Here is a 23,209-nt window from a genome sequence, read left to right as displayed (position 1 = left end):
CCCTCGGGCTCTGGAACACTCAAACCAAACAGAAGGGAGGGATGAAGGCGTTAACTCGGGACACGGGTCAGGAATTGATCGTCTGGCCACGCGGCCGACGGGATGGGAACTGTACAAATCAAGTGCAGCATCACACCCGGCGCGGGGCCCTCCGCGAGGGGCCAGCGTGTCAGTCGGGTCCAAAGATAGAAAATAAAATTAAAAAGCAACAATCACACGATCTTTTTGATGCTGTGACGCTTGAAGCTGCCGGCGCTTCGCTGCTTCTGCACTTGGCTGGCGGAGCCGTGGCGCATCCTCCCGCTGTTGGCGTGGCCGGCCGTGGGCGAGAGCTCCACGTTCTCCTTGTCGATCCCTGTGGAAACACGAGGCCCGCGCTGAGTCCCACGGGAGCCCCACCCTGGCACCCACGGGCAGGTCAGGGCCACAGAGCTGCTCCCTCCCTCCCCCCCTGCCTGCAGCCCTCGGGGCCGGCGGAGGCAAAGGGAGAGGAAAAGCAAAAATCTCGTGTGTCTGATGAAAACCAAAGGTCTGGTTCGGTGAGGGCGGGAGGACGGGGCAGAGAAGCGAAGGCACCGCTCTGCCCCCGCGGGCAGCCCGGGCAGGAGTGCCGGGAGAACACTGAGCCAGCGAGCTGCACTCCAGCCTTGCTCTGGCATTCTCCAGGAGGAAGGGCCAACACTGTCAAACTTACGGGCTTCCTCCAGCCAGAAATCCACGGCTGCTGTGGAACGGGGGCACAGCAGGGACAGGAAGGTTCATTTCTGAACCCACTGGATTCTGCTGCAGTGGCAGAGGTTGATTCTTGCTACCAGAGAAGATTTGTGTGTTCAGTACCCACCCTTCCCCTCAACTCTGAATCCTGGCTCACAAACAAGCTCAGTAAAAGCAGGTAAGGTGCAGATCAGCGTTCAGAGGACTCTGGCTCACTGCCAGGAGAGTGAAGGGCTCAGTTCATGCTGCACTCAGCAGGAACAGAACCCATGCAGAGGTTCACCTGAACAGCTGGGTGTCAAGTGCAGACACCAACTGTAATGATTCAAACCCCAGCAAACTGTCAGTAAAAACAGTTCATGGACTCACAGAGTCGTTAAGGTTGGAAAAGACCTTTAAGATCGAATCCAACCATCAAATCGACTTTTAACAAGTAAAGAAACAGTTTTGTACGGAAGGCATTAACAGGAAACAGGCACAGAGCAGGTCAGACTGGGACTCCTCACAAGAACTGCTATTGCCCAAGCTCAGCCCCACCAGTGGCAGGAAGAGGCTTGTGGGGGACAGGCCGAGGTTTGTGCCCTTTCTGAGGGCACAACTTACACCTTTCTGAGAAGCTTCAGGTGTTCTCTGCAGGACAAGATAACTACTGTGGTTTGCTAAAAGTCTCACACCAAACAACCTTCAAAAATGAACTGCTTTAGTGTAAACTTGGTGCTGACACGACCACAACACCCCAAAGCTGCCGTGGGATCCATCCCTGAGCCTCGGGCACCGGCACTCGAAGCCCCAGGAGCCAAGAGCTGTGTTTAGTGCAGACCTGCTCCCATCAACTGTTCCTGTTCCTGCTGCCTCTGCCGTGAGTTCATCAGCCCTGCAGCAGTGGCTCAGTAGCTGTCACGGTGTGACTGTTTGATGAGTGTTTAACACCCTCACACCCACGGCAGGGGCAGCACAGGAAAGAGGAGCAGGATGGGTGGTTTTAGGAAAGAAGCTACAAGTACGATCAGCAGCAAAAATCAGGATGTCTGACAGCGAACACAAAAGTTAGAACAAAATCCTGTTACTGTGACATCTCCACAATGACGTACAAGAAAGTGACTGTCAGTGGCATTAATGAGAACAAAGAACACCCTCCCCACGTGGCACAGCAACAATGTGAGGTTCCAGCAGAGGCTGCTGCAGGCTGCACCTTCCTCTCCTGCGTGGGCAGCAGCACAAACCCCAAACTACGCTGAGGACAGGAACAACCCACGGTGTGAGCAAAAACCCTCCTCTGCAGCTTTCTCTTGGTTCTCCATCCAAAGCACAAACGCAGTGGTGTGGAGCTCCTGATCCACTGCACCTCTGTCTGCTGCAGCTCAGCCCAGAGAACTCATGTCTGCTGGGGAGTCACTGAGGTTAGAGCTGATTCCTGGTGAATCTACAGCGCTCACACCAAACAGTGCTTCAGCTGAGCTTCACACGAGCAGCACAGTGACTTCCATACCATTGCCAGATTTATTCTTGAGGCCATGACTGGCTCTTTATCTGCTCTACCTCCAGATATTTTGGCATCCCCCAGGAAGTGCCCCAGTTTAGCGCTCGCCGAAGCCATTCCGGTGTCAGTAACTGCTCCTCATGCCACAGCCCGACCCTCACACAGCTCAAGCAGCATTTCGTGCAAATATGATGAAAGAAGAGAGTACCTGGATGAGGCAGCTGCAAGAAAACTGCAGACTTAGAGCAAGGCAGAGAAGCTTCACAGACACAGAATGAAAGAAATAAACATAAGTGAATAATGTCCATGAGACGGGGAAGGGGAGGGGAAGGAGCAGAGATGGTGACAGACAAAACATTTATAAACAGTGATCTCGCCTGGTTGTTCCCAGATGCAAGAAACTAATTTTTCATGTATTTGCAACTTAGTATATTTGTAACCATAATCAAAAACTCACTTGGCTGAAACTGTTTCTTTGGCTCAGTGTGGTGAGGGAACTCGGTGCTGCTTTCACACCGGTATTTTACATTTAATTTCCAAGCAAACAGTGCACTGTGTGTGTCATCAGCGTGTCATTTCAGACTCACTATTAACCTGAACAAGTTCCCTGGTTCTCAGCTCTCTTTGTGGAGACTCTTAACCAGCCTTTGACAAAAGCCATCTGTTTGCAGAGCACTTGGAAGGAATGTTTGACAGGCTGGATTAATTCCTTCCTCTCAGCTTGCAAAGGGATAGGGAACAGAAAGTGGGGCAGAAGGAAGGAGGACATTTACAGAGCAAAATGCTTCTTTCCCTCCCAGGGAGCCCAATCCTGCACCATCCCCTGAGCCTTGGAAAGGAACTGCTGGAGCTGCCACCCATGTCCTGAACAGAAAGATGCTGGCCAGAATGTCCTTGTCCCACACTGACAGCAAGGTCTGTTCCCACAGAAATCCCCACTCCCAAATCATTCAAACAGAGCCCTGTTTTCCCCCTGCTGCACCTCTGCACCCTGATCACAAACCAGCCCAGTGCCCAGAGCCAGGGGAGCCCCTGCAAGGGCAGATTCCTGCCCAGAGCCCAGCCCAGCCCAGCAGTGCAGGGAGCAGAAACCAGGGAGCAAGAGAGTGAAAAAACCCAAAACACCTCAATCCAAGGCCTTCCATTGGGCTTAGAAATGAAGTAGAATTAAAAGTTGGTTGAACTGTGTATTAAGAACTGCAGCAGCTAAATCATCCCTTCAGAAATATGCCACAGTGTAATTTTTATAACATAGGAAAGATTTCCTCCATATAAGAACCACTTCAGGAAGAGTCTTCATGCAGATTTCTTTGACATAAATTCCACCTTCTTCATATATTTAATTTCTTCTACCTTATGCTGCTACACTGAGTGATTTTTACTCTTCACTCATGTACCCCCTGCAAACCTTTGCTGTTAAATTCACCTCTGCATTCCCCTGCAATTCCCTTCTCCCCTTGCCAGGAGTTTGAGTGCCTTGGACGACTGTTCTTTTCCTGCACACCTTCACTTTGCCATCAGCCTATTTCTGGCAATCCAGCATTCTGAGCTGACCCTTCCTCACGTATCCACATGAACTCCTTTCCTCCTTGGAGGCTGAGTCCACCCCCTTTGCTGCTGTGTGGGCACTGGCCTTGGATCACACAGTCAGCTGGAGCTCTCAGCCCAGGCACACTCTGCATGGCACACTTAGGGATTATTTTTCCCAACATTTTCTACCTTGCTGTGCCCGGATCAGCATTTTCTCCTCACAAATTGCATGATCACATGTTCACATTTATTCCTTTCCAAGCCCTCACTGCTGCACATGTTCCACATGAAGATGGAGCTGCTGTCTGTTCTGATGCTCTTAATGCTCTTCCCTTCATGTGGAGTGACCTGGGAGACAGCTTTTGTGCTGGATAAAATCCAGCATCTGAACTGGGGTGAGAGCTCAGGAACAGTTTAATATTCCCTTCACTCTGGAAGGCGCCAACTTTTGGTGCACAAACACACCCAAAGAGCCAACAGAGTGTTTGGCTCCCAGCCCTGAAATTCCCACACTTCCCTCACCCAGGCGGTATCAGAGCAGCCACTGACCTGGGGAGTGCTGGGAAGTGGCCAGTGAGGTCATGGAGTTGGAGAGGTTGAGGTTGGCGGTGATGCTGAGCTGGCTCTGCACCGCCGGCGGATACGGAGACGTGGGGGTCAGCAGAGATTCCTCACTGGCTTCCTCATCGATTCCAGGCAAATACGTGTCAATCAAGGCATCAAGGAACTTCACTATGAGCTCAGCATAGTCTGGGATTTGGTTTTGCTGTGGGAGATGGGTGGGGAAAAAAAACAAGATGGTTGTTTTCTTTGTACTTTCCCGTCAGTGTGAGCTTTGCTGCAGAGCTCACGCTGAAATCCCACTGGAGATTTTAAAAAGCATTTGGTGTATCCGTAAAAACTGATTTGTGGTCTTTTGCAGACCAATCTAAACGTGCACATTAAAGACCACTTGCAGGTGTAACTTCAGTGTGTGGGAGCCCAGGGGCAGGAAGGGGGGCTGTTTCCCCACGGACTGAGCTGCAGAGCCACCTGACACTGCCCTGGAAGCTCTGCTTGCTCAGAGCAATTCTGTGCCTTGTTGTTTATGTGCATCTCTCCTGCAGCACCAACGGGCCCCAGAAAGGCCAAACACTCCTGAGCACAGAGCTCTTACCTTGGAGAAGGGACCAGCAAACCTCCACAGCCCATTGAATCCAAAACCTGCAACAACAAATGGAACATCACCCTCAAAGCCCAGCTCTCACTGACACACAATGACCAGAGGGTGCTCCCTCATTTTAAAAGGTGAATTGACCATGTGATTCCACATCTCAGTTCCAAAATTGTCAGCATTTAAGTTTTTCTCAACTGTAACCTGCTTCTTACAGATCTTCCTGGGAAGTTGTTGACTAAGGACCATAAAAACACGTTTAGGTTTTAAGTGTCACAGTTCAAGTGAGCTTGGGCCCTGAAACCCAAACACTGCACTAAGGAATTTATCAGTACTTAAAGCAACCCCTAATTAATGAGGATAACAAAGTTCATCACCTGTCACCATCACTCACATTCTGTGTTTCTTAAAGTTGGAGGAAGCAGAATCCTGAGGTTCAACATCTTTTACTCACATAGACAGTGAAATACTTTTAATATTTGGTGCACAACTGCAGCAGTTCTAATATTCATGTCAGGACTGTTTTTAATTTGCAAACTCTTGCTTTTCCTCAGATACCTGAAGCTGGAGAGGTGCCACACCAGCCTGACTGGCTAGTCCAGGAGGGCTGCAATTTGGAAACATTTTCAGTAGTAAATGTAACTCAAAATACAGCAGTTTTGAAACAAAGGGGAAAATAATTACTCTGTAGATAAGATGTTTGGTACTGGGGTGGAGACTCCTCATGGTAGACAACACTCTGCACAATCCCATGGATTGGATTCAACAAGTTTGGATCCTGGCACAGCGATAAAAGGGTATTGATCTTGGAGTCCAATAAATTATGCCTGAAGAAAAGAGAAGTGGCTTATTTTTTTGGCATTAAATAAAATAAATCTGCAGTTCCAAACTGACTTTAGTAACCAGCAGTTCAGGTGGGTGTTTTACACCCTCAGTGATTCCAGAACACAATTCCCAGTGTTCCAGGAGGACTCTAACAATGGGCAGCACTTTCAGTATAACCTGTGGAGCTCTGTCCCTCTGAGCTCCCCTGCAGGTCTCGGGCACGCTAGGGGTTTTAAGGTCAATGCCAGTTGCTGCCAATCGTGGCTTCAGTAACTCACAGAACTCGGGTGGGCTTTGACCATGATTTTATACAGCCAGCACAAGGCAGCATCCCTTTAAATGGTGCTCATCTGCTCACCTTCATTTCTGGCAGTTGGGCTCCCTTTATGCACATTTGCTCCAAACTACAACAGATATCTAAAGAAATACATCCAGAGTACCTGCAGGAGGCTTTAAATCAGTTTTGAAACACACCTGGGGGACAAATTAAACCCAACCAGCCATGGCCAGCCTGCAGCTCGTACCCTACACACCAGCAAGGGCCTTGTAGATGCCTGTCCCGGGCCAGAGACCTTCAGAGGAAGGGCCAGGTACAGAGTTATTCCAACAGAACTCCAGGTACTTACACAACAGGAAAGACCTTTGGGAAGACAACGCTGGCTTCTGCTAAGTACTCATAGAGGATGCGCTGGTCGAACTCGTCCGTGGTGTACTTCACCAGCGTGGCCTGCAGGGAAAGCACTCCATCAGCCACGGGGCACCCACTGCCCCTCTGCAGGGAGAGCACTCCATCAGCCCCTCTGCAGGGAAAGCACTCCATCAGCCACGGGGCACCCCCTGCCCCTCTGCAGGGAAAGGGCTGGCAGCTCTCACCAGCACAAGGCAGCTTTACAAAAGATTCACTTATGTCTGTACTAGGAAAAAGTAAAACCAGTTGGTAACAGCCCCTATTTTGGCAGTAAATTCATCTAGTTGGGTTTGGACACAGGTGTCCGAGTCTTTGTGAGCTGTCTGTGGGCTGGGAACTGCATTGGTGCAGCTGAAGGAAGGTCTATCAGACTGTACCACATTACTATTTAATGACTTTTAAACTGAATTATGCTGGGATTCCCACAATTTTCATTTCTTTTAAACTATAATATATTAAAAATCTTTTATTATATAAAATTAGTTTATGGTAAAACTCAGACAGGAAACACTCCAAGGAACACATTTGCTTCACTGGGAGCCAGAAGGACATCAGAAAATAGCAGACAATACACAGAAGAAAGCTTACAAGAACTGTAAGCAGCAGAGCTTGAATTTTTGGGTCAGTCAGAACTTCTTCATCCAGGAGGACGTTTGACTCGGAAACAGAAACCTTCCGGAGATGTGGGTGTTGCTGTGGTGATATTCTCTGGGTTTCTGCCAGATAGAGAAGAGCAAAATAAACCCAAAGCAAGACAGGATCAGCTCCTGCACAACAGACTCAGTCATGTGCAAACCTCAGAGTTCACCAGCCCCTTCAGCGAGGTGAGCGCACCGAGCGTGCTGGAATAGAGCAGCACTGCACCAGGACATGGGATGTGGCATCAGATGGCAAACAAAAACCCCAATTTCCTCGTCAGTGAAATACAGGCCCAGGGGTGTAAGTACCAAATTCGGGGTCAGGCAGATACGAGAGAAGAACCCTGGTCTTGCATTGCAATTGGGGGTGGGGGCACAGGAAGCAGATGCGGGAGAAGATGAAGAGAGGCATTCCAGGCATCAGGTCACATTCCATCTCCTGCAGGAATCTGCAGCTGGGGCTTATTAATTTCTAACAAGCCAAATGTTGTTTATTTCCTTGCACTCCTATATGCAGGACTTTGGAGCTGCCCCTGATTCTGCACCTGTAAACTGAGCAGCTCCAATTCCAGCCTCAGCTGCCAGTGGTATGAAGGCTGCACCCTGCAGAAGCACTGCTAAGAAAGGTGCTTCTCCCTTACCTTGGATAACCTTGGTAAATAAACACTCAATTTAGAAATAATCCTTTGTATAGATATACAAAGCGTTTATAATTAGTATTATTCTTAAAATGGTAGTCCTGTTTCTCACCCATTTCATAATCATTTTCGGCTACTCTCCTCATTTTGGGAGGCGTTGTGATTCCAGATTCCATGTCTTGCCTTTTAGGAGCCTTTGTGTCCGATATCAAATGGTCAAAACTTTTCCTTGTACCTAAAAACAATTTATCAGGCAATTAAAAACATTAAACCTAAACCCATTTTCTAACTTCTTCTGATTTTCTGGCCAAGCTACTCCCCTCTCTACCGTGTCCTGCCAGGAATCTGGGGCCATTCTCCCGTTCTCAGGGGTGGGACAGACAGGACGGTCACACCATGCCGCTCTCCATCACAGTTTCCAAAGTGCTTCACAACACACATGAGGAGAACATGCAGTTAGTCAGGTGGGCATGCCATGGACCCCTGGGCACCACACTGAGCACACATGGCACGTGGTTACTGAAAAGGAAGCAGTAACAGGGCTGCAATGGAGGAAATGCCCCTCTTCTGCCACCTGTGTAAGGCCAAAGGGCTCCCACAAGCTCTGCCAAGCAGCTCAGCTTGCTCCTCCGAGAAAAGACTTTGTTTGTAAGCATGATGCCCTGAGAAGCCATGAACACAAATCAGATTGCTTATAAACCATCTCCAGTGTTCTGGGACCATCTCTAGCACAAACCAGAGCACTCAGTAGAGTAGCTGAGCTAAGTATTCACTTCTTGGGTTTGCTGGATGGGACTTGGTAGCAGAAAATTGGCACGAGGAATCTTTAGTGACTGGAATATATTTTTTTTTCTTCCTTTTCTCCCTTTTCCACTTCACATGCACATTTTGAGTGTCACTCTTGCTCCCCCCCTTCATGACCAAAAGAACTGAGTCCTCTTTAACTGTCCAGTGTCCTGCAATTTGTATTTTGCAGAACCTGCACATATTCCTCTGAATCAGGACTAAGCCCTTGGAGTCAGAACCAACACGAGAGAATAATTTTTCTCCAGTAACGCTTCCCAGGGTATTCTGTAGAAAAATCAGTAACTGAGTTATCTTAAATAACCTAGAAGCTTTTTAGTGTTGGCCTGTGAAGGCTGCCCCATGTCCAGGCTCATGGATTTCCGGGTGCGAGGGCTGATCTGTCCCACGGTCGGGTAGTTGGCAGCCAGGTGTCTGTCTGACCCCTTGGGGGATGACCAGGGCTGGTTCTCCTTTAGTGTCCTGCAAGTGCAAAGAAATCCAATTAAGAAAATCTTTAAAACTCTGCACATTTCGGCCTAAGTTTTTCAAGTAGCCAAAATATCCTTTATTAAACCCACCTTTCCTACCAAGTTAATCCCCCTAAACACAGACCAAGACACAGAAATTACTCTGCTTGCAAAAATGTCTGAGCTAGTGAAACCAAACAATCTGATGTGAATGTAATGCTGAGGAGATAAAAAATTAAAGTAATTAAAAGAACACAAGCAAATCAGCCTATGGGGAAAGATGCCACATATTTAATAATCAGCTACTCCCCACTCAGTGCTAAAAATAGAGATCCTGAGCAAAGTGCTCCCTGTGTCGAGAGACACGGGCTCTCCATGGCACTTCCAGGCTGATCCCTTGGCTGATGTCTCTGGTTGCAAACAGACAGGCTGTAATAAGGTGTCAGGGTTTTCCAGTGGCACAGACAAGTACATGCCTTGGAGCTCTTAAAAGCAAAACCAAAACTTTCTTCTAAAATTAATAAGAAAATAATTAATAAGAAAATAAGAAATAACTTTCTTCTAAAATTAAAATTAAAAAGACTAAATCAGGTTTGCAGAAAGATTGCCAGCAAAAAGCACAACAGCCTCCAGAGCAGTTAAACTCTGAAACAGTTTCATGGATCTGAAAATTAAATCTGTACGAATTCCAGGCCCAAATTTGTCTCTGACTCCTGATCACAGTGGGAGCAGTAAATTGTCAGGAAGCAGTCCCAGCCCAGGAACTCGGTGCTGTCAGTGAGGGTTCAGCCCTCAACACACCACAGGTTATCTCTAGGTCACTTCCCAAAGGGAACAGATATTGCCATTTGGATAACTTATCCAGAAGTCAGACAACCAACCTATAGCTAGTGTCACTGTGATGTATGGGATATGTATCCATGGGAACATTTTCCATCGACACGTCAGTCAGCAAGAGAGACTTTCTGTGTTTCAGGCTGCAGCGGCTGCGAACCTCCTCAGACACCGTCAGCAGAGCTGCAAATGCAGTCAACAACACAAACATTCCATCAGTGTACAGGTTTTACTGAGCCCAAAGAAGACCACTGAGCTGTATTTACGCCTTATGAAGTGTACAGATTCAAAGCAGGGCGTTTAAAAAGAATTATACTCCCCATCCAGTGACAATGACAAGATTTACACGTTGGCCCTCACACGTCACCATTTCTGTTTCTAGAACACCAGAAATTTGAATGCTCTAAGACACACCCTTCAGTATTTACACCAAGAAACTTTCAGTCCCCCTGAAGGATTTCCAAAGCTGCAGAGCAGGTGCTGTGCTGGCAAAGCCCTCAGTCCCCAAAAAGCTTTCCCTGAGGAACCCACCCTGCCCACTCCAGTTACAAGTTTCCTTTATGCTGGTACAGTTTTAACAACCTAAACCTGAAGGAATTCCCAAATAATCCACTGCTTTCCCATCAGCACAGACTCAGAAGGAAGTCTGGTTCATTTTACCTGCCAGGTAAGCCACGCTCTGGGTGTTCACCTCGAACTTGTCACAGTTCCTGTGTTTGTTGACCAGAGCGAGGAGTGTGTGCAAAATCCTCACTGTCCTTGCTACAGTGGTAGGAGAAGGATGCCTGTACCCTAAGAAACAAATTATTGTATTTGATTCCTGAACCCATATTTCTCAAGCATTCATATTTTAAAAATGTTTATGAATATTTTCCAGCAGCTTCTCAGGACACTCTGTCTCAAGGGTAAGGAAGCAAGCACAGTGCTGACAGAAATTCCATATGTAAGACTAATTCCTTCTGTCCCATCCCTCAAAACTGCATAATTTCAAATCTTTGTGCATGCATTGTATCTATTGCCCCACAAATCAGTCTTCTAAAAGGAACAGTGAGCCTGAGTGCAGGCAAACACAGAGAGAGACACCGGAGGAAGAAGCAAAGAACTGCAGCAAATGAAGCCTCACATCCTGGGACAGTTCAGAATTTATAGCATTAAAGACCTTTGTAGGACATGTATAAAGGAAACCTGGCAAAGTCCTTTAGTCAAAGAATATTTAATTCTGCATCTACTCTGTAATCCAAGTTACTTAAAATCCACCACCCTGTTTGTGCCCTTTATGACTGGACTTGTTTTTATTTCCAAATTAAGAGTGTTCCTCTAAAAGGAACAGCAGTATACACTCTTACCTTTCAAGAGATGTCCCACTAGTGCAAAGTTGAAGTTGGAGTTGAAATTTAGCCCAACAAAATGATCCATCTGCTTGCAGTGCCACTCAAGTGGTCTCCTGATCTCCATGAACACCTCTTCTGGGCTCTGACCCAAAGGAAATAAAATAAAAGAGTACCTCACTGGAAGTTACTTTTTTTAAGTGACGAAATAGTTCCTTTAAGAGGTCACAGGAAAATATCAGACATTTTCTCACAAATCACATCTGGACATTTCTGTTTCAGTTTCAAACAGAGCAGTAAGAGCCTCATCTCCACATCTTAGTTCTGCTGTTGCTATCACTCAAATGAAACAATTTCTAATGCAAATTTCAGGTTTAGTTGTTTAAGCAGTGTCCACAAGGACAAAGTTGGGTTTTTTTCCCCTTCTTTAACAGCTCTAACTGCTGAAATCACTAAGGGTCAGGCAGGGCTGAGTGCTGCCAGCTCACCTTGTCATTGAACACCCGCAGGCTGTCCAGGGTGTGCAGGTTCTGCTCCAGCAGAGCTGTTCCTGCAGAGTACAGATTCACCTCATCCAGCTGCAGCACTGCCATGGCCACCCAGAAGAGAGCCTTGTGCATAGGGGAGTCCTGCAGGGGAGAGAAAGAGCCGCCATTTCACTTTGGAGACAGTTCCTGTAGATGAACAACAACCAGGACTGGCGGGTGGGTTTGTCCCCCTTGCAGCAGGTTTTGTCCTCAGCCACATCCATTCCAACAAAACAGATGTACCTGTACCTATTGGTTTGCTGCTCAAAGAGGGAACCTGACAGTACCATCAGCTGGGTGAATTCACAGCAAACCAGGCCCAGCCATTTCTTACAGCCCTGACGTGGAAGGGACGTACCAGCAATCAGACATCTGAGAGTCAGGGCTGGAAATGCTGTGGAAAGCAAGCCTGGAACAGCCCCTGCCCACATGGCCATGGCCCAGTTTGGGGAAGCAGAACAGAACATCCTGCAGCATCTCCAAAGCCTTTGCACAGCCCCACAGACAATCTGCCACATGTCCCATATGTGGTATTTCCAAGCATGAGTCACAGCAGTGAAGTGGGAACTTGAGATACCCCAACACTTATCTCAGATTATACCCACAATTATTATTTTAATTTATAAAATACATTCTCTGTTTACTCTAAAAAGACAGTTATTTACCTTGTTAAGAAGAGGCTGCAGCTTGGTGAGGGCTATTACTGTGGCTTCTATTAGAACTTGGCTATTGTAATTATCAGGGCCTTTTAAACAGCTCTCAAGTCCCTTTTTGTAAGAAAATAAAGTAATTAAAAATACAACCATAATTACATTTTGCTTTGTAAAAAGAAGATCAAAGCTCTACACAATAATTGCAGCTCTCAATTATTTGCAAAGCCTGAGCTCATTTTACACCAATTCTCAAGAACTTTTCCAAATGGAGATTTACACAGCAGTGATACATGTACTGCTGACAGCAGCTGCACAATGGGCACCAGAACAGTCAGGGTGCAGAGCAGGGTGGAAGAGCTGGAGAAAAGCTCTTTTATCATTTAGATGCCATTCAATTAAAGTTTATGTCCATAAACCTCTTAATGCTTAAAGGACACATATCTAGCACACTGTTCACTTGCTATGGAACACAACCTTCTTCAGAAAAATGGAATGCAGGTAAATGCCTTAACAGAAAATCTCTCATTTATTTAAATAACTGACTGCTGAATCCACCTCTGTCTCAAATGTTAAACTCAATACTGAGCCCTATTGTTACTCTACAAGTCACAGCACTAATAGAATTTACTGCCACCAAAGCAATTCAAAATAAACAGCTTGGCCTACAGAAAGTGTATTTCCAATCAGTTGTCTACAAAAATATGCTTGAAAAATATATTTATCCTCAAATTATGCCAAGTTCTACATTTGATGGGAAGACAGAGCTAAAATCAGCTACTTTATGAGTCACAAAGAAAACCAGACAGGCCCCCATACCTTGCTGAGAATTCGGATGATTTGTTTGATTTGTCCGTGAGACACACGTTTACTTATACAGCCAAAGACAACCAGTGCTCTTGGCTGCAGGGAGGGGTTATACTGGAATGCAAACCTATGAAGAAACAGAGACACTGCATTAAACAACACATATACAACAAACAAATAATACATATAACAAAAAGCTGAGAATTTGGGGGGTGCTACACAGGCAGGGTGTGAGATCTACAACGTACTTTTGAGCTAGTTCAGTCCACTGGTCCAGCCACTTGCACGTTGGAATGTCCCTCATACAAGCCTAAAAAGAATTAGACTGTTTGAATACACGTGGCATTAAGAAGAAGTACTTTTCAAATTCAGGATGTGCAGCAGTTTTTTACTCTCCGAAGGCAGCTCTTGGCTGTCTCTAACCATGCCAGGAGGGACCTGTCCCTGCACTGCTGGGCTGCAGCACGGGCAGCAGTACCTGCTCCCCCAGGGACACCTCCCTGTGGCCCCACACACCTCCATGATCTCCAGCAGGGCCTCGGTGACGGTCTCCAGTGACGTCAGAGCGAAGGTCTCCCTCTCGTAGGAGCCGGGCGAGAAGGAGCGGTCGCGGTAGCTGGAGCGGAAGGCGATGACCGCGGCCGACTTCACTTTGCTGATCCCAAACAGCAGATAGAATTTGGGCAGGGAGAACTCAGTCAAGCTCAGCCTTAAAACTTGCTTGGTCTCCTCTGTTGAATAAAGATTTACACACTAGATTTACACCTCGGAAATCCCAATCCACATTTTAACACTCTGAGGCCTCACCCTCCCAGGCACACCAGAGCAGATGAACAGATGACTCCTGCAGGTCACTGCACATTCCAGCGCTGTTCCCTTTGCTACAGCTCCCCAAATACACCACAACAGCTGTGCTCCCTTGCACCAACTGTTGAAACCAGGCACAAGGAAGAGGGATTCTAAAAACAGGTACAAAGCAACTTCCTTAAGGATGCGGTTCTGTGATTTCTCCTCACACTGATTCAGTAAAGGGAAACACAGAGCGTTCCTGTTCTGAAATACCAACAGAACTGCAGGTTCCAACTGCAGCAAACTCTGCTTTTGGCTCTGGCACTGACGTGAAGAAAGCCACAAAGCAGAAGAAAATGATGGCCTGCTACCAGCACTGACTATTTTTACAGTTCTGCCCTTGCAGGTTATCTCAGTGCACTCCAAGCCCCTGTGCAAGCAGGAGGGCTCCAGGGAGGCTCCCAGGCCCTGCCAAAGCCCCTCTCCAGAAATGTGTGTGTGTGTGCCCCCACTCACTCCTTCCATACATACAGACAGAACTCCAGCTTTCAGATTCCTAAACAAGGACAAGATTACAGAAACTTGGCATTTTTTTTCTGCACAAAATCCAGCCTGGTCCTACACTGTGCTCCTGGGGCAAGATGGGGCCAATTGCTAATACCTGTTACTTTAGGACTGCTAAAATACAATAGTGGATAAAATACCTGTTTTACACTACAGCTTCACAATTCTCTTATGTAATTGATATTTCTGTTACCACCTTACGCAACCCCTCACAAGATGCACATCAGCCAGTTTTAGCACAGACTGTGTTTTCTCCTTTGCCTTATCAGAAACTCACTGGTACTTTCTTCTCTTTTTCTAAAACCCATAGCATAATGGGTTTTAGAAAATTATACAAACAATTTCCATTATGCATCTGCTCTAAATGAGATATTTTTTAATTCCATACTCATTTCTCGTTGATCATATCTTCATTCTGATTTGTATTCAAGCTGAGCTACAAAGCTCAGCTGTTATTTTCAGACTCTCAGAACAGTTTGCAGAGAGAACGACAACTCAAATATTTCCTAAACAAATTAAGAAGCAATCATCTTCACTGAAACTCCGGAAAAACTCACCACTGAAGTGAAGCTGTGAGCAAGTGCACAGAGAGTGAATGATGTTGATGACGAGACCGTGAGTGGAAGCTCTGAGAGAAAGGGGACCTGTGGCCACCAGCAGAGTGACCACGTGGAAGAGGTAGGGGAGGTGAGCAGCCACATCCAGGGAGTTGTTGAAGGACAGCATCAGCATGTAGCGTGCCAGGATGGCAATGTCATCCCACATCAGGTGCTGCTCCAGCGTGGGAGTGGGGGACAGACAAGTCTTGTCGATGATTTTACACATTCTCCCAATCACCTGCAAAGAGAGCGACCGTTCTGTTGTACTCAAATGAGGAGCACAGCTCAAAGTTCAGGAACAACCATCACAGTTCAACACTGGAATTATTCTATTGCTTGGAACCTATTTTATCATGGTTTCTGCATCACTGTCTGTACTGAGATCAGAAAGCATCCCCATGTCACATTAGTAAGTAAGTTGAAATTATTACATAAAAGGAAATTAAGGCAAAGAGGGGACTCACTTTGCTTGACACGAGTTTGACATTGCCAGAAGCCAGTGCCACAGCAGTGTCTGCCATCACCTCAGCTTTGATGGAGCCCAAGCCCCCCGTGGCACTGGTTTTGATGAAGCTGTCCAGCACCACATCCAGGAGATCTGTTATCTGAGACAGAAAAGAAATCCTCTCTCACCAGGCAGGTTAACTTGGGTTTCCCACAGCGAAGCACAACTGAAATCAGCAATTGTACATTTCTTTAGCTGAAGATGCAAAACTATCACAAACTGAAGCATCAGTTTTAGTAACTCATTATTCTTTTGGCAAAAAGCCTCATGTGAATTTTAGAACCATAAAGCTGAATTCCATCAGGTTTTACTCAAAATGCTTCAGTACTGTGGAGAAACTGTATTTTATTTTGCAGTACTTTTATTTTAGTTTTCACTTTAAAAGCATAACTATTTATAAAATGCTGAACACAGTAAAAAGGAACCAGATTTGAAGCAGAGAAAAATGTACTTCCAAGAAAATAAGCAAGGTCTCATCTGTCCAAGTTCTTATGGAGTATTTTACAGAGTGGAAACTTCAGAAGAACCTGCTCACTATTCTCCACGTGGCTCACAGACAGGGGCTAGTTAAGAGCCATTTTATTCCTCTGCATTGACATTTAAGTGGTTAAAAACTCTATAATCTGTTTACAAATGGTGCAGAATTTGTACCTGTCCAAGGCTTCCCCATATCTTAGCCTGGATGGAGGGGTACATCTGCTTCTCATTTATTGTCATCGTTATGAGTTTATCCAGAATTGCAGTGACCCGCTGGCGCTTGGCATCGTCGTTGTGCTTGCAGAACCTGACCAGGTTGGACAGCCAGGGAGTCATGTACTCCAGACACAGGTGTTTCAGTTCAATACCTGAGAGAGAAAAGCACCTTGTAACACAGAGCCAGCACTGGCCTCTATTCACAAATCATTCTTTGTCTTTTTAATCTTTGGAAAATATTATGAGCAGCTCCCAGCAGTAAAGTCAGAGCTGTGTTAAGACTGGAAAAAAGAGATGCACAAGGAGAGCAACTGAGCCAGATGTACAACAGAGAGGGAGGATCCTCTGAAAAGATTAGTTCTCATATGACTGAAGAACCCTGTAACTCTTCTGTGGATGGATATTCCAGAGTTCAACCCTTCACTCTCATGCACTTCAAGTTTAGGTTTTTGTTCTGCAATATTCTCCACTTCTGGTGCATTAATAACAACCTGACAGAAATCTTCCCAAAGTAATCACTGTACAAACTATCCCAGGGATATGAAAGGAATCATTTGTATTGTGATCTCTCTGGATGAACTGACCTCTCTAATGTCCAGTAAAGCTCGTTTTAACATTAATTTCAGTTAAAAAAATAAAAAAAAAAAAGGCAGCAGCTGCCTTTTAATCTGCTTCAGGAGAAAGGAGAGGGCACATTCAAATGTGAAAAGGTTTGTTCCAAGAGCTGCCATCCAGTCTGGGAAACTGCCTGCCTTCAGGGCATTATTCTGCTGGGCTACATGGACACAGAAACAGAGCATCTGCAAATCAGCTCCGAGAACAATCTGCAATTTCAACTTGCTGTGACTCAGTAAGATTAACTGACTAAGCTAGACAGCTACCAACCTAAACCCTTTCAAATTCAGGGTGAGCATTAAGAAACACTGGAGTTACTCACTAGATTTGCTAAATCCCGAAATACACTCCTCCAAGAACTCCAAAGTGAGGTGTGGCTCGTTTGCTGCAAGAGTCTTACTGATAGATACAATAAATAGTGTGTTGTTGGCAGGAATACACAGACCTGAAGTTTCCAGTAACTGGCCCTCAATCTTTAAATTAAAGGTACAGGTTAAGGCACATAGGAGGTTATAGGCAGCAGACCTGTAACAAAGCAAACAATACGATTTGTAGGAGTTTTCTTGTACATTTGAAAATATACACATTATTCATCACAGTAGCAGCCCTGACATTTTAAAAACCACATCCACTTTAAAACCCAAATCTGTAACAGAAATTACATCTAAATCCTGCACTACATTCACCTGCACCAGTTACAATTCAGAGACAAACACACTTGCCTTGGAGAAACAGAAGAAATTATTCTTCCACTTGCTCTGAACAATTTCTGCTGAGGTTACAGAGTGTGCTTGAAGGGCTTTGTATGGGACTTCTCAGAATGGCTTGTAGCTCCAGGAAATCCTAAATCATTCCAGGTGCAGCTGAGCTGCTGGACAGAGCCTGCCCAGGGCCCAGAGCAGCCCGTTCAGACACGGATCATGAGCCTGCTCTAAGGGGTACAGGTTCAACACCATGGAAATCGAGGGTACCTAATGAACACACAGTGCAAGGCAGAAGTATTTCTCCTTATAAAGAGAAATTTAGCTTCCTACATGACTTCAGTTCCTCTCAGTGTACGTGCCTTTCTTCACCTATAGAAACCCAATCTTCCTTTATTAGAAATGACTTTTTATGGAGCTGTGGTGGCAGAAAAATGATTAGATTTTCTAACACTAAGGAAGCCTCGGAGAGAATTCCCGCATTTTGACCCAAGCTGGTATTGATTTCAAAGCTCTGTACCTCAGACTGGGGTCTGAGCTCCCCAGGTTGAGCAGTGCTATGTTGAGCAGCGTTCCAGGGACATCCTTGGGACGGATTTTGGTGTGCTGAGGGATGGAGTCCGGCTGGGACAGCTCCCAGCGTGTCCGGATGTGAATGATGGACCTCACGATGGCTTCACACTCCTGATGCATGAAGGTGAGTGGTGTGCCTTGGTTGGCAATGGTCAGGGTAAACTGGTTCTCATCAACAAGACAGATCTCCTCGATTTCAGAGGCGTAGTATATGTCATTTAAAAACACTGTCTGGCCCAGGACTCGTGTTCGCTCTGCCGATGTCACCTGCACAGCTGTCGACCCAACCTTGGAAAGACAACAGAAAACTGGCTCAGCACCTACTGTTAATCATACAAAGAGAAAAGCCTGACACTCCTGATTTCATAAAAGATAAACGTATGAAACTTTGTACTTCTTAAAGGGGCGTACTAGAAATTTGTGATTTCTCCTCAAAACGGAAGGAGAACCAAGAGACACAAAAATCATCAGGAACAGCATGAAAAGCACTTACTTTAATAGAAACTTTGGTGTCTTTATGAGCCAGTTTGAGAGCATTGTGAAACACTTTCAAGTCCTCCTCCAAAGCCAAGGTAGCTGCTGGGAGCTTCTGCTGGTCGTGTTCGATGTGCTCTGCCAGCTTCCCTGGGGAGTCTATGAAAACAAGCCTTTTGCTTCCTTTCAGACCTGTCAAGAGCCTTTCATGGTATTTGGTGTATTCTCTGACCCAAGAGTTACAGTTATAAATAAAAACTGCTGCGACATTTTCATAAGCAAAGCCTGGAAAAACTACAAACCATTTAGAAAGAAAGTCTGTTTTAAAGCGATTACTGGGGCCAGCGTGGGTGAGGTCCACCACGATTTCGTATGGCTTTGCATAGTATGGCTTCAGGGTCAGCAGCACGTGGTAGATCAGCAGATCACCATTGATCTGCCCAGTCTTGAACCTGTGGGAGGAGACAGACATTGGTGGGGTTAACTGAGAGAACAATCAAAGCCATGCTGGAGCAGCAGCTGGATCAAAACTGGATTGCATAGAAAGAGCTCAAGAGTTTCTTTAAAAATAAAAGTGCCTCTGTTACCACTTTGGACATTCAAATTATATCTATTTTTGTATGTGGAAAAATATACTTATCTCAGAAGTTTTAATAAGAATAAATAAATATCTACACACCAACTTTTTGGAATCAGACCCATTCCATTTGCTATGTCCTGCAACATTCTAATGCTTGGGGGAGTGTTTCCAAGAATGGTCAGTCCTCTGAGGACTACAGAGGATTTGTCTACAAAAATAACTCTTCCCAGAAAAATGTTCACATAATTAAAAATAATTTTTCTCATTCAAAGATCCTCTGAATTTTGAGCCTGGGCAACACATCTGCCTGAACCACATCTCCAGTGTTCACACAGCAGACAGAATTCTACTGAGGAGAATTAATTAAAGATAAATACATCAGTAGCTCATAAAAATTTAAGGTACTTTTAAATCCCTGCCCCTGTTCCAAGCTGTCACCAACTCAACTCTCAGCAGGTTACAGGCAGAGCTGCTAAATGCTGCAGGTACAGAAGCAGCTTGCAGGGTGCTGGGGCAGCCGTGACTGAACCCCAGTGCAGGACACGGGAGGAGGTTCCACGGACACTGAACACTGCTCTGCCCAAGGGCTTTGTCCCCGTCCCTTCCTGTCCCCTGAGAGCTGAGCTGGGCAGGTCGGGGCTTTCCTCTCCAACTGCAGTGGGTTGGCTGTCACCAAAGGGAAGTGTGTCATCACTGTGGTTTGAGTTCCCCACGCACAGCAAACGACATGTCATTTCAGTTACACATTTGCCTAAAAAACACCAGCACTGCCCAAAGGTCCTTGCTGCACACTGATGGTCATTTACATCCTCAGAGCAAACATATGCACAAAGAAATTTTATTGGTAAAGGACTAAATATCTGAAACACCCATTTTCTGTTGATCACATCTTGGCAAGGTAAGTACCCATTTTCCTTCTCCTATTTTAAGTTGCACTTCTAAGTTTCTTATATTCTGTAGAAAATTATATGCAAAAGTATTTTTAAAGAAGTTTAAGTAACTCAAAAATAGTAACAAACTGTAGGAATACTATCTCAACTGAATCAAGGGAGCTGATAAACTGTATTTTCAGTCACGTTAAAGGGTATTCACGACCAGACTCCAAGGAATTAGCAGTGACAGTCACTACTTAGCTCTGTTGTTGGATCTCGCTGGGTACTGAGTCTCTGTCAACACCCAGACACAAGGGGTTGGACTAAAAAGCAAAAGAGCTCTTTAAAGATCAGTTCCTTTGCTCTCGTGATTTTGAGCGGGGCCCTTCACGCCATCAGCCTGCTGATTTTTAAGGCAGGCCCGCGTGCTCTGGGCCACCACAATGAACAGTGGGCTCAGTGTGCAGTGCTGGGAGCGCTGGCTGTGCCTGTGCTGTGCCCCTCCTGCACGGCCCAGCCTCAGCTGCAGCCCTGGCTCACAGCTTGGCTCGTTCCTCGCTGCTATTCTGAGGTTTTTATCTCCATATCAGACCCACCAGTATCAGAAACTATCAGTTTCCTGCCCTGCAGACAAATTCAACAAGTACAAATTTGAATACCACCCAAATGTGAAACAGAACATACTAATGGTTAATCTCATTTGCATAATTATCTGAGGCATTTTAAAAAAAATGTCACAATCTGTAGCACGTTTGAAGAAAAATACAAGTACATTTATGTAAATAGCTTTTTGTACAAAAAGGCAGAAAAATTGGAGAACAAAGATTTTCCTGGGCATTTTAAAGTACTCTGGCCAGCTGTGCTAGGAAAGAGAAACAGTTCACAAAAGTCACTGCTGTCACAGGAACATTTTGGGTGAAAGCTTTCCCCTTGCCGTCTCTACCATCATGGTTCCAGTGCCCACGCCCAGGGGCATTCAGGGGGTGGGAAGCACTAAACCTGACATGGTTCCTCCCTCCCCTGTGCAGCAGCAGAAGGGATGAGCTCAGAGTGTAACATGGTCAGTGCTGGAGAGCAGCAACCACCAGAGGCTGCCCCAACATTCCTGGGCAGGTGGTAGGAAACACTTCCCTCTTTTTTAATATTCATATATTTTCTACAAACCCCAAACTGTCAGAAGTCGGAGACAACTTATCCTTTCACTAAACCAAGTGTCTGAACACACGTCCTACATCCACTAGAACTGAGGCCAGCTTACACACCCTGTCCACCAGAAAGGCTGCTATTCCCTGAGAACTCCGGTCCAAACCCCCAAGAACCAGCACCTGCTAAACTAACAGCACCACTTGTATTTTGGCAGGGGACTAACTGGGAGGATGAAGACCAAGAGCTGCAATAACCCAGGCCTGGCCCTCCCTGTCACGATGATCTTCTCCCTGTGTTTGCAAACGAGTGCAAACCACACCTACCCTCAGGGTAGAGAGGAAACCTGGAGTCCCATCAGCCAGAACCTCAGTGGGAGCCACAACAGAACAGAAGCCAATACAAATTCTCCTCTCAGCATCAATTTCAGCAGCGAAATAACTACTTTTGAAATGCAAAGTACCCTGCAGTCCTTCTCCTCCACAACGGCCCGAAATCCAACCTCTTCCCCTGCCACAAGTGCAGTTTCTGCCACTGGAGGACCCAGGAACACCAGCACACCCAGGAGTCCAGTGACCAGGGAAACATGTGAAGACAACAAGTCTCTCATAGTGATTTGCTTCATTATCATTGCAGTACTTGTGCTTATCTGCACCTTCCTATTTCTGTCAACAGTTGTAATAGCAAATAAACTGTCCTATCTCAAAAGAACTCAGCAGGGGAAGCGCAGGCCCAGGAGCAACGGTGACATTGTGGCCACCAGCAGCTTATGGCCAACGGCAGCAGGAACGTGGCAGAGGGTGCCCAGGGAGCCAGCTGGAACCCAGCTGATAATGCAGGACTTGCTAGGAGGGAGGGACACGAGGAACAGAAGGAAAACCGAAGGTGAAACAGATAATGCCCAGGAAAACAAAGATACATCCCAGTCACACAAACCCATTTTAACCAATTTTGTAGTTGAGATTTAATTCACACTCGGGTAAAAAAATCATCTTTTGCCCTTTTTACATCAGTAATGTAAGGCAAAAACTCAGCTTTTAAGAAACAACATGAATTTTCCCCTGGGGAAGCTAAATTCAGATTTTAGGTATTATTTATGCCAGTGGGAATGCTGCAGCCACGTGTGGATCCAGGAAGGAATAAGATTGTGTTCAATAGCTTTCTGTGTGGAGTGGCATCACTGGTTTTACTCCTTTGACCAGAAATCACTGTGACAGGAGCCGAACAGGGTAAACAAAGGGACACAATCTGCCCACACTCAAAGACCATGAGGGGGAAGAAGAGAACAGACTGTTAGTCTGATAAACACACCCTAGCAGCTGACACTGCACAGGTATAACCAAGATGTTTTTTTAGGAAAACCATACATCAGTCACAACTTCAACCACTGAATCAGGATCTAGTCCCTCTCAAAATGCCCTTTTGGGTTTTCCCATCAAGAACTTCTTAAACCAGCTTAATCTCTTTGGAACCAGACTAAGATTCAAACATATTTATTGTGTTTCCATGCTGTGTATGAAGAGCTGAAGTTTGTACTATTTGTCAGAACATGAGAACTGTTTCAATTTATCCCAATAAACTTGCAACATCCATTTTCAAACAACGCGACTTATGTGACACTATTTCTCTGAGTCAAAATATTAGAAAAAAAATAGGACACCAGGCATTTGGAATTTCCTGTAACATCAGCTGAGCTCAGTAAAGGTCTCTGATGACTCGCTGTGATTTCCTGCATCACAGAAACACACTCCACTTTCTTCTATCACCAATTAAAATATGCCCAAAATTTATTAAAACCACAAGAACTTTCAGTTTCTTTATTCTCAGAGAGATGTGATTTACCACAGTTCCAGAAAGATGCCTCTGCCTGGTCTCCCTGCAGCAGAGCTTTGCTGTTTTAAGGAAACATGAGAAGCTTTCCACAGGCTGCTCCTTGGGTCGCAGATCTGTTGCACTGGGGTTACAAGTGCTGAGACTGCACTTTGGTGTCAAAGCTCCAAAAACCAGCCTGGGCAGCTGTCACAGCTTTGGCACGT

The 23,209-nt window shown here is 45.8% G+C and overlaps 2 protein-coding genes across 3 annotated transcripts in view; one reads left to right on the top strand and one right to left on the bottom strand.

Annotated features, from left to right (window-relative positions):
- The window catches only part of NF1 (neurofibromin 1), a 73,798-nt gene continuing 50,589 nt past the window's right edge, over positions 1 to 23,209 (bottom strand). For both annotated transcript variants that reach the window (XM_027883813.1, XM_027883814.1), the window contains 22 exons: positions 18,598 to 19,030; positions 18,052 to 18,392; positions 17,153 to 17,355; positions 16,174 to 16,367; positions 15,482 to 15,622; positions 14,976 to 15,255; positions 13,582 to 13,796; positions 13,314 to 13,375; positions 13,078 to 13,192; positions 12,274 to 12,375; positions 11,570 to 11,710; positions 11,100 to 11,226; positions 10,414 to 10,545; positions 9,801 to 9,936; positions 8,775 to 8,932; positions 7,779 to 7,901; positions 6,979 to 7,106; positions 6,329 to 6,429; positions 5,562 to 5,704; positions 4,881 to 4,927; positions 4,274 to 4,490; positions 1 to 355 (listed from right to left, as the gene is read on the bottom strand). In XM_027883813.1, the coding sequence (XP_027739614.1) occupies positions 213 to 355; positions 4,274 to 4,490; positions 4,881 to 4,927; positions 5,562 to 5,704; positions 6,329 to 6,429; positions 6,979 to 7,106; positions 7,779 to 7,901; positions 8,775 to 8,932; positions 9,801 to 9,936; positions 10,414 to 10,545; positions 11,100 to 11,226; positions 11,570 to 11,710; positions 12,274 to 12,375; positions 13,078 to 13,192; positions 13,314 to 13,375; positions 13,582 to 13,796; positions 14,976 to 15,255; positions 15,482 to 15,622; positions 16,174 to 16,367; positions 17,153 to 17,355; positions 18,052 to 18,392; positions 18,598 to 19,030 (3,682 nt within the window). In that variant the 3' untranslated portion in view covers positions 1 to 212. The remainder of the gene's footprint in view (positions 356 to 4,273; positions 4,491 to 4,880; positions 4,928 to 5,561; positions 5,705 to 6,328; positions 6,430 to 6,978; positions 7,107 to 7,778; positions 7,902 to 8,774; positions 8,933 to 9,800; positions 9,937 to 10,413; positions 10,546 to 11,099; positions 11,227 to 11,569; positions 11,711 to 12,273; positions 12,376 to 13,077; positions 13,193 to 13,313; positions 13,376 to 13,581; positions 13,797 to 14,975; positions 15,256 to 15,481; positions 15,623 to 16,173; positions 16,368 to 17,152; positions 17,356 to 18,051; positions 18,393 to 18,597; positions 19,031 to 23,209) is intronic.
- EVI2A (ecotropic viral integration site 2A) lies at positions 19,916 to 22,392 on the top strand. The gene is made up of 2 exons (XM_027883817.1): positions 19,916 to 20,056; positions 21,391 to 22,392. The coding sequence occupies exon 2, from the start codon at positions 21,407 to 21,409 to the stop codon at positions 22,139 to 22,141; it is 735 nt and encodes a 244-aa protein (XP_027739618.1). The 5' UTR covers positions 19,916 to 20,056; positions 21,391 to 21,406; the 3' UTR covers positions 22,142 to 22,392.

Source organism: Empidonax traillii, unplaced genomic scaffold, assembly GCF_003031625.1.
Source record: "Empidonax traillii isolate 1590-97213 ecotype Southwest subspecies unplaced genomic scaffold, ASM303162v1 scaffold135:size1941959, whole genome shotgun sequence".
NCBI classification, from domain to species: Eukaryota; Metazoa; Chordata; class Aves; order Passeriformes; family Tyrannidae; genus Empidonax; species Empidonax traillii.
Note: the sequence above shows the minus strand (reverse complement) of the source record. Positions and strands in the feature narration are given on the sequence as shown.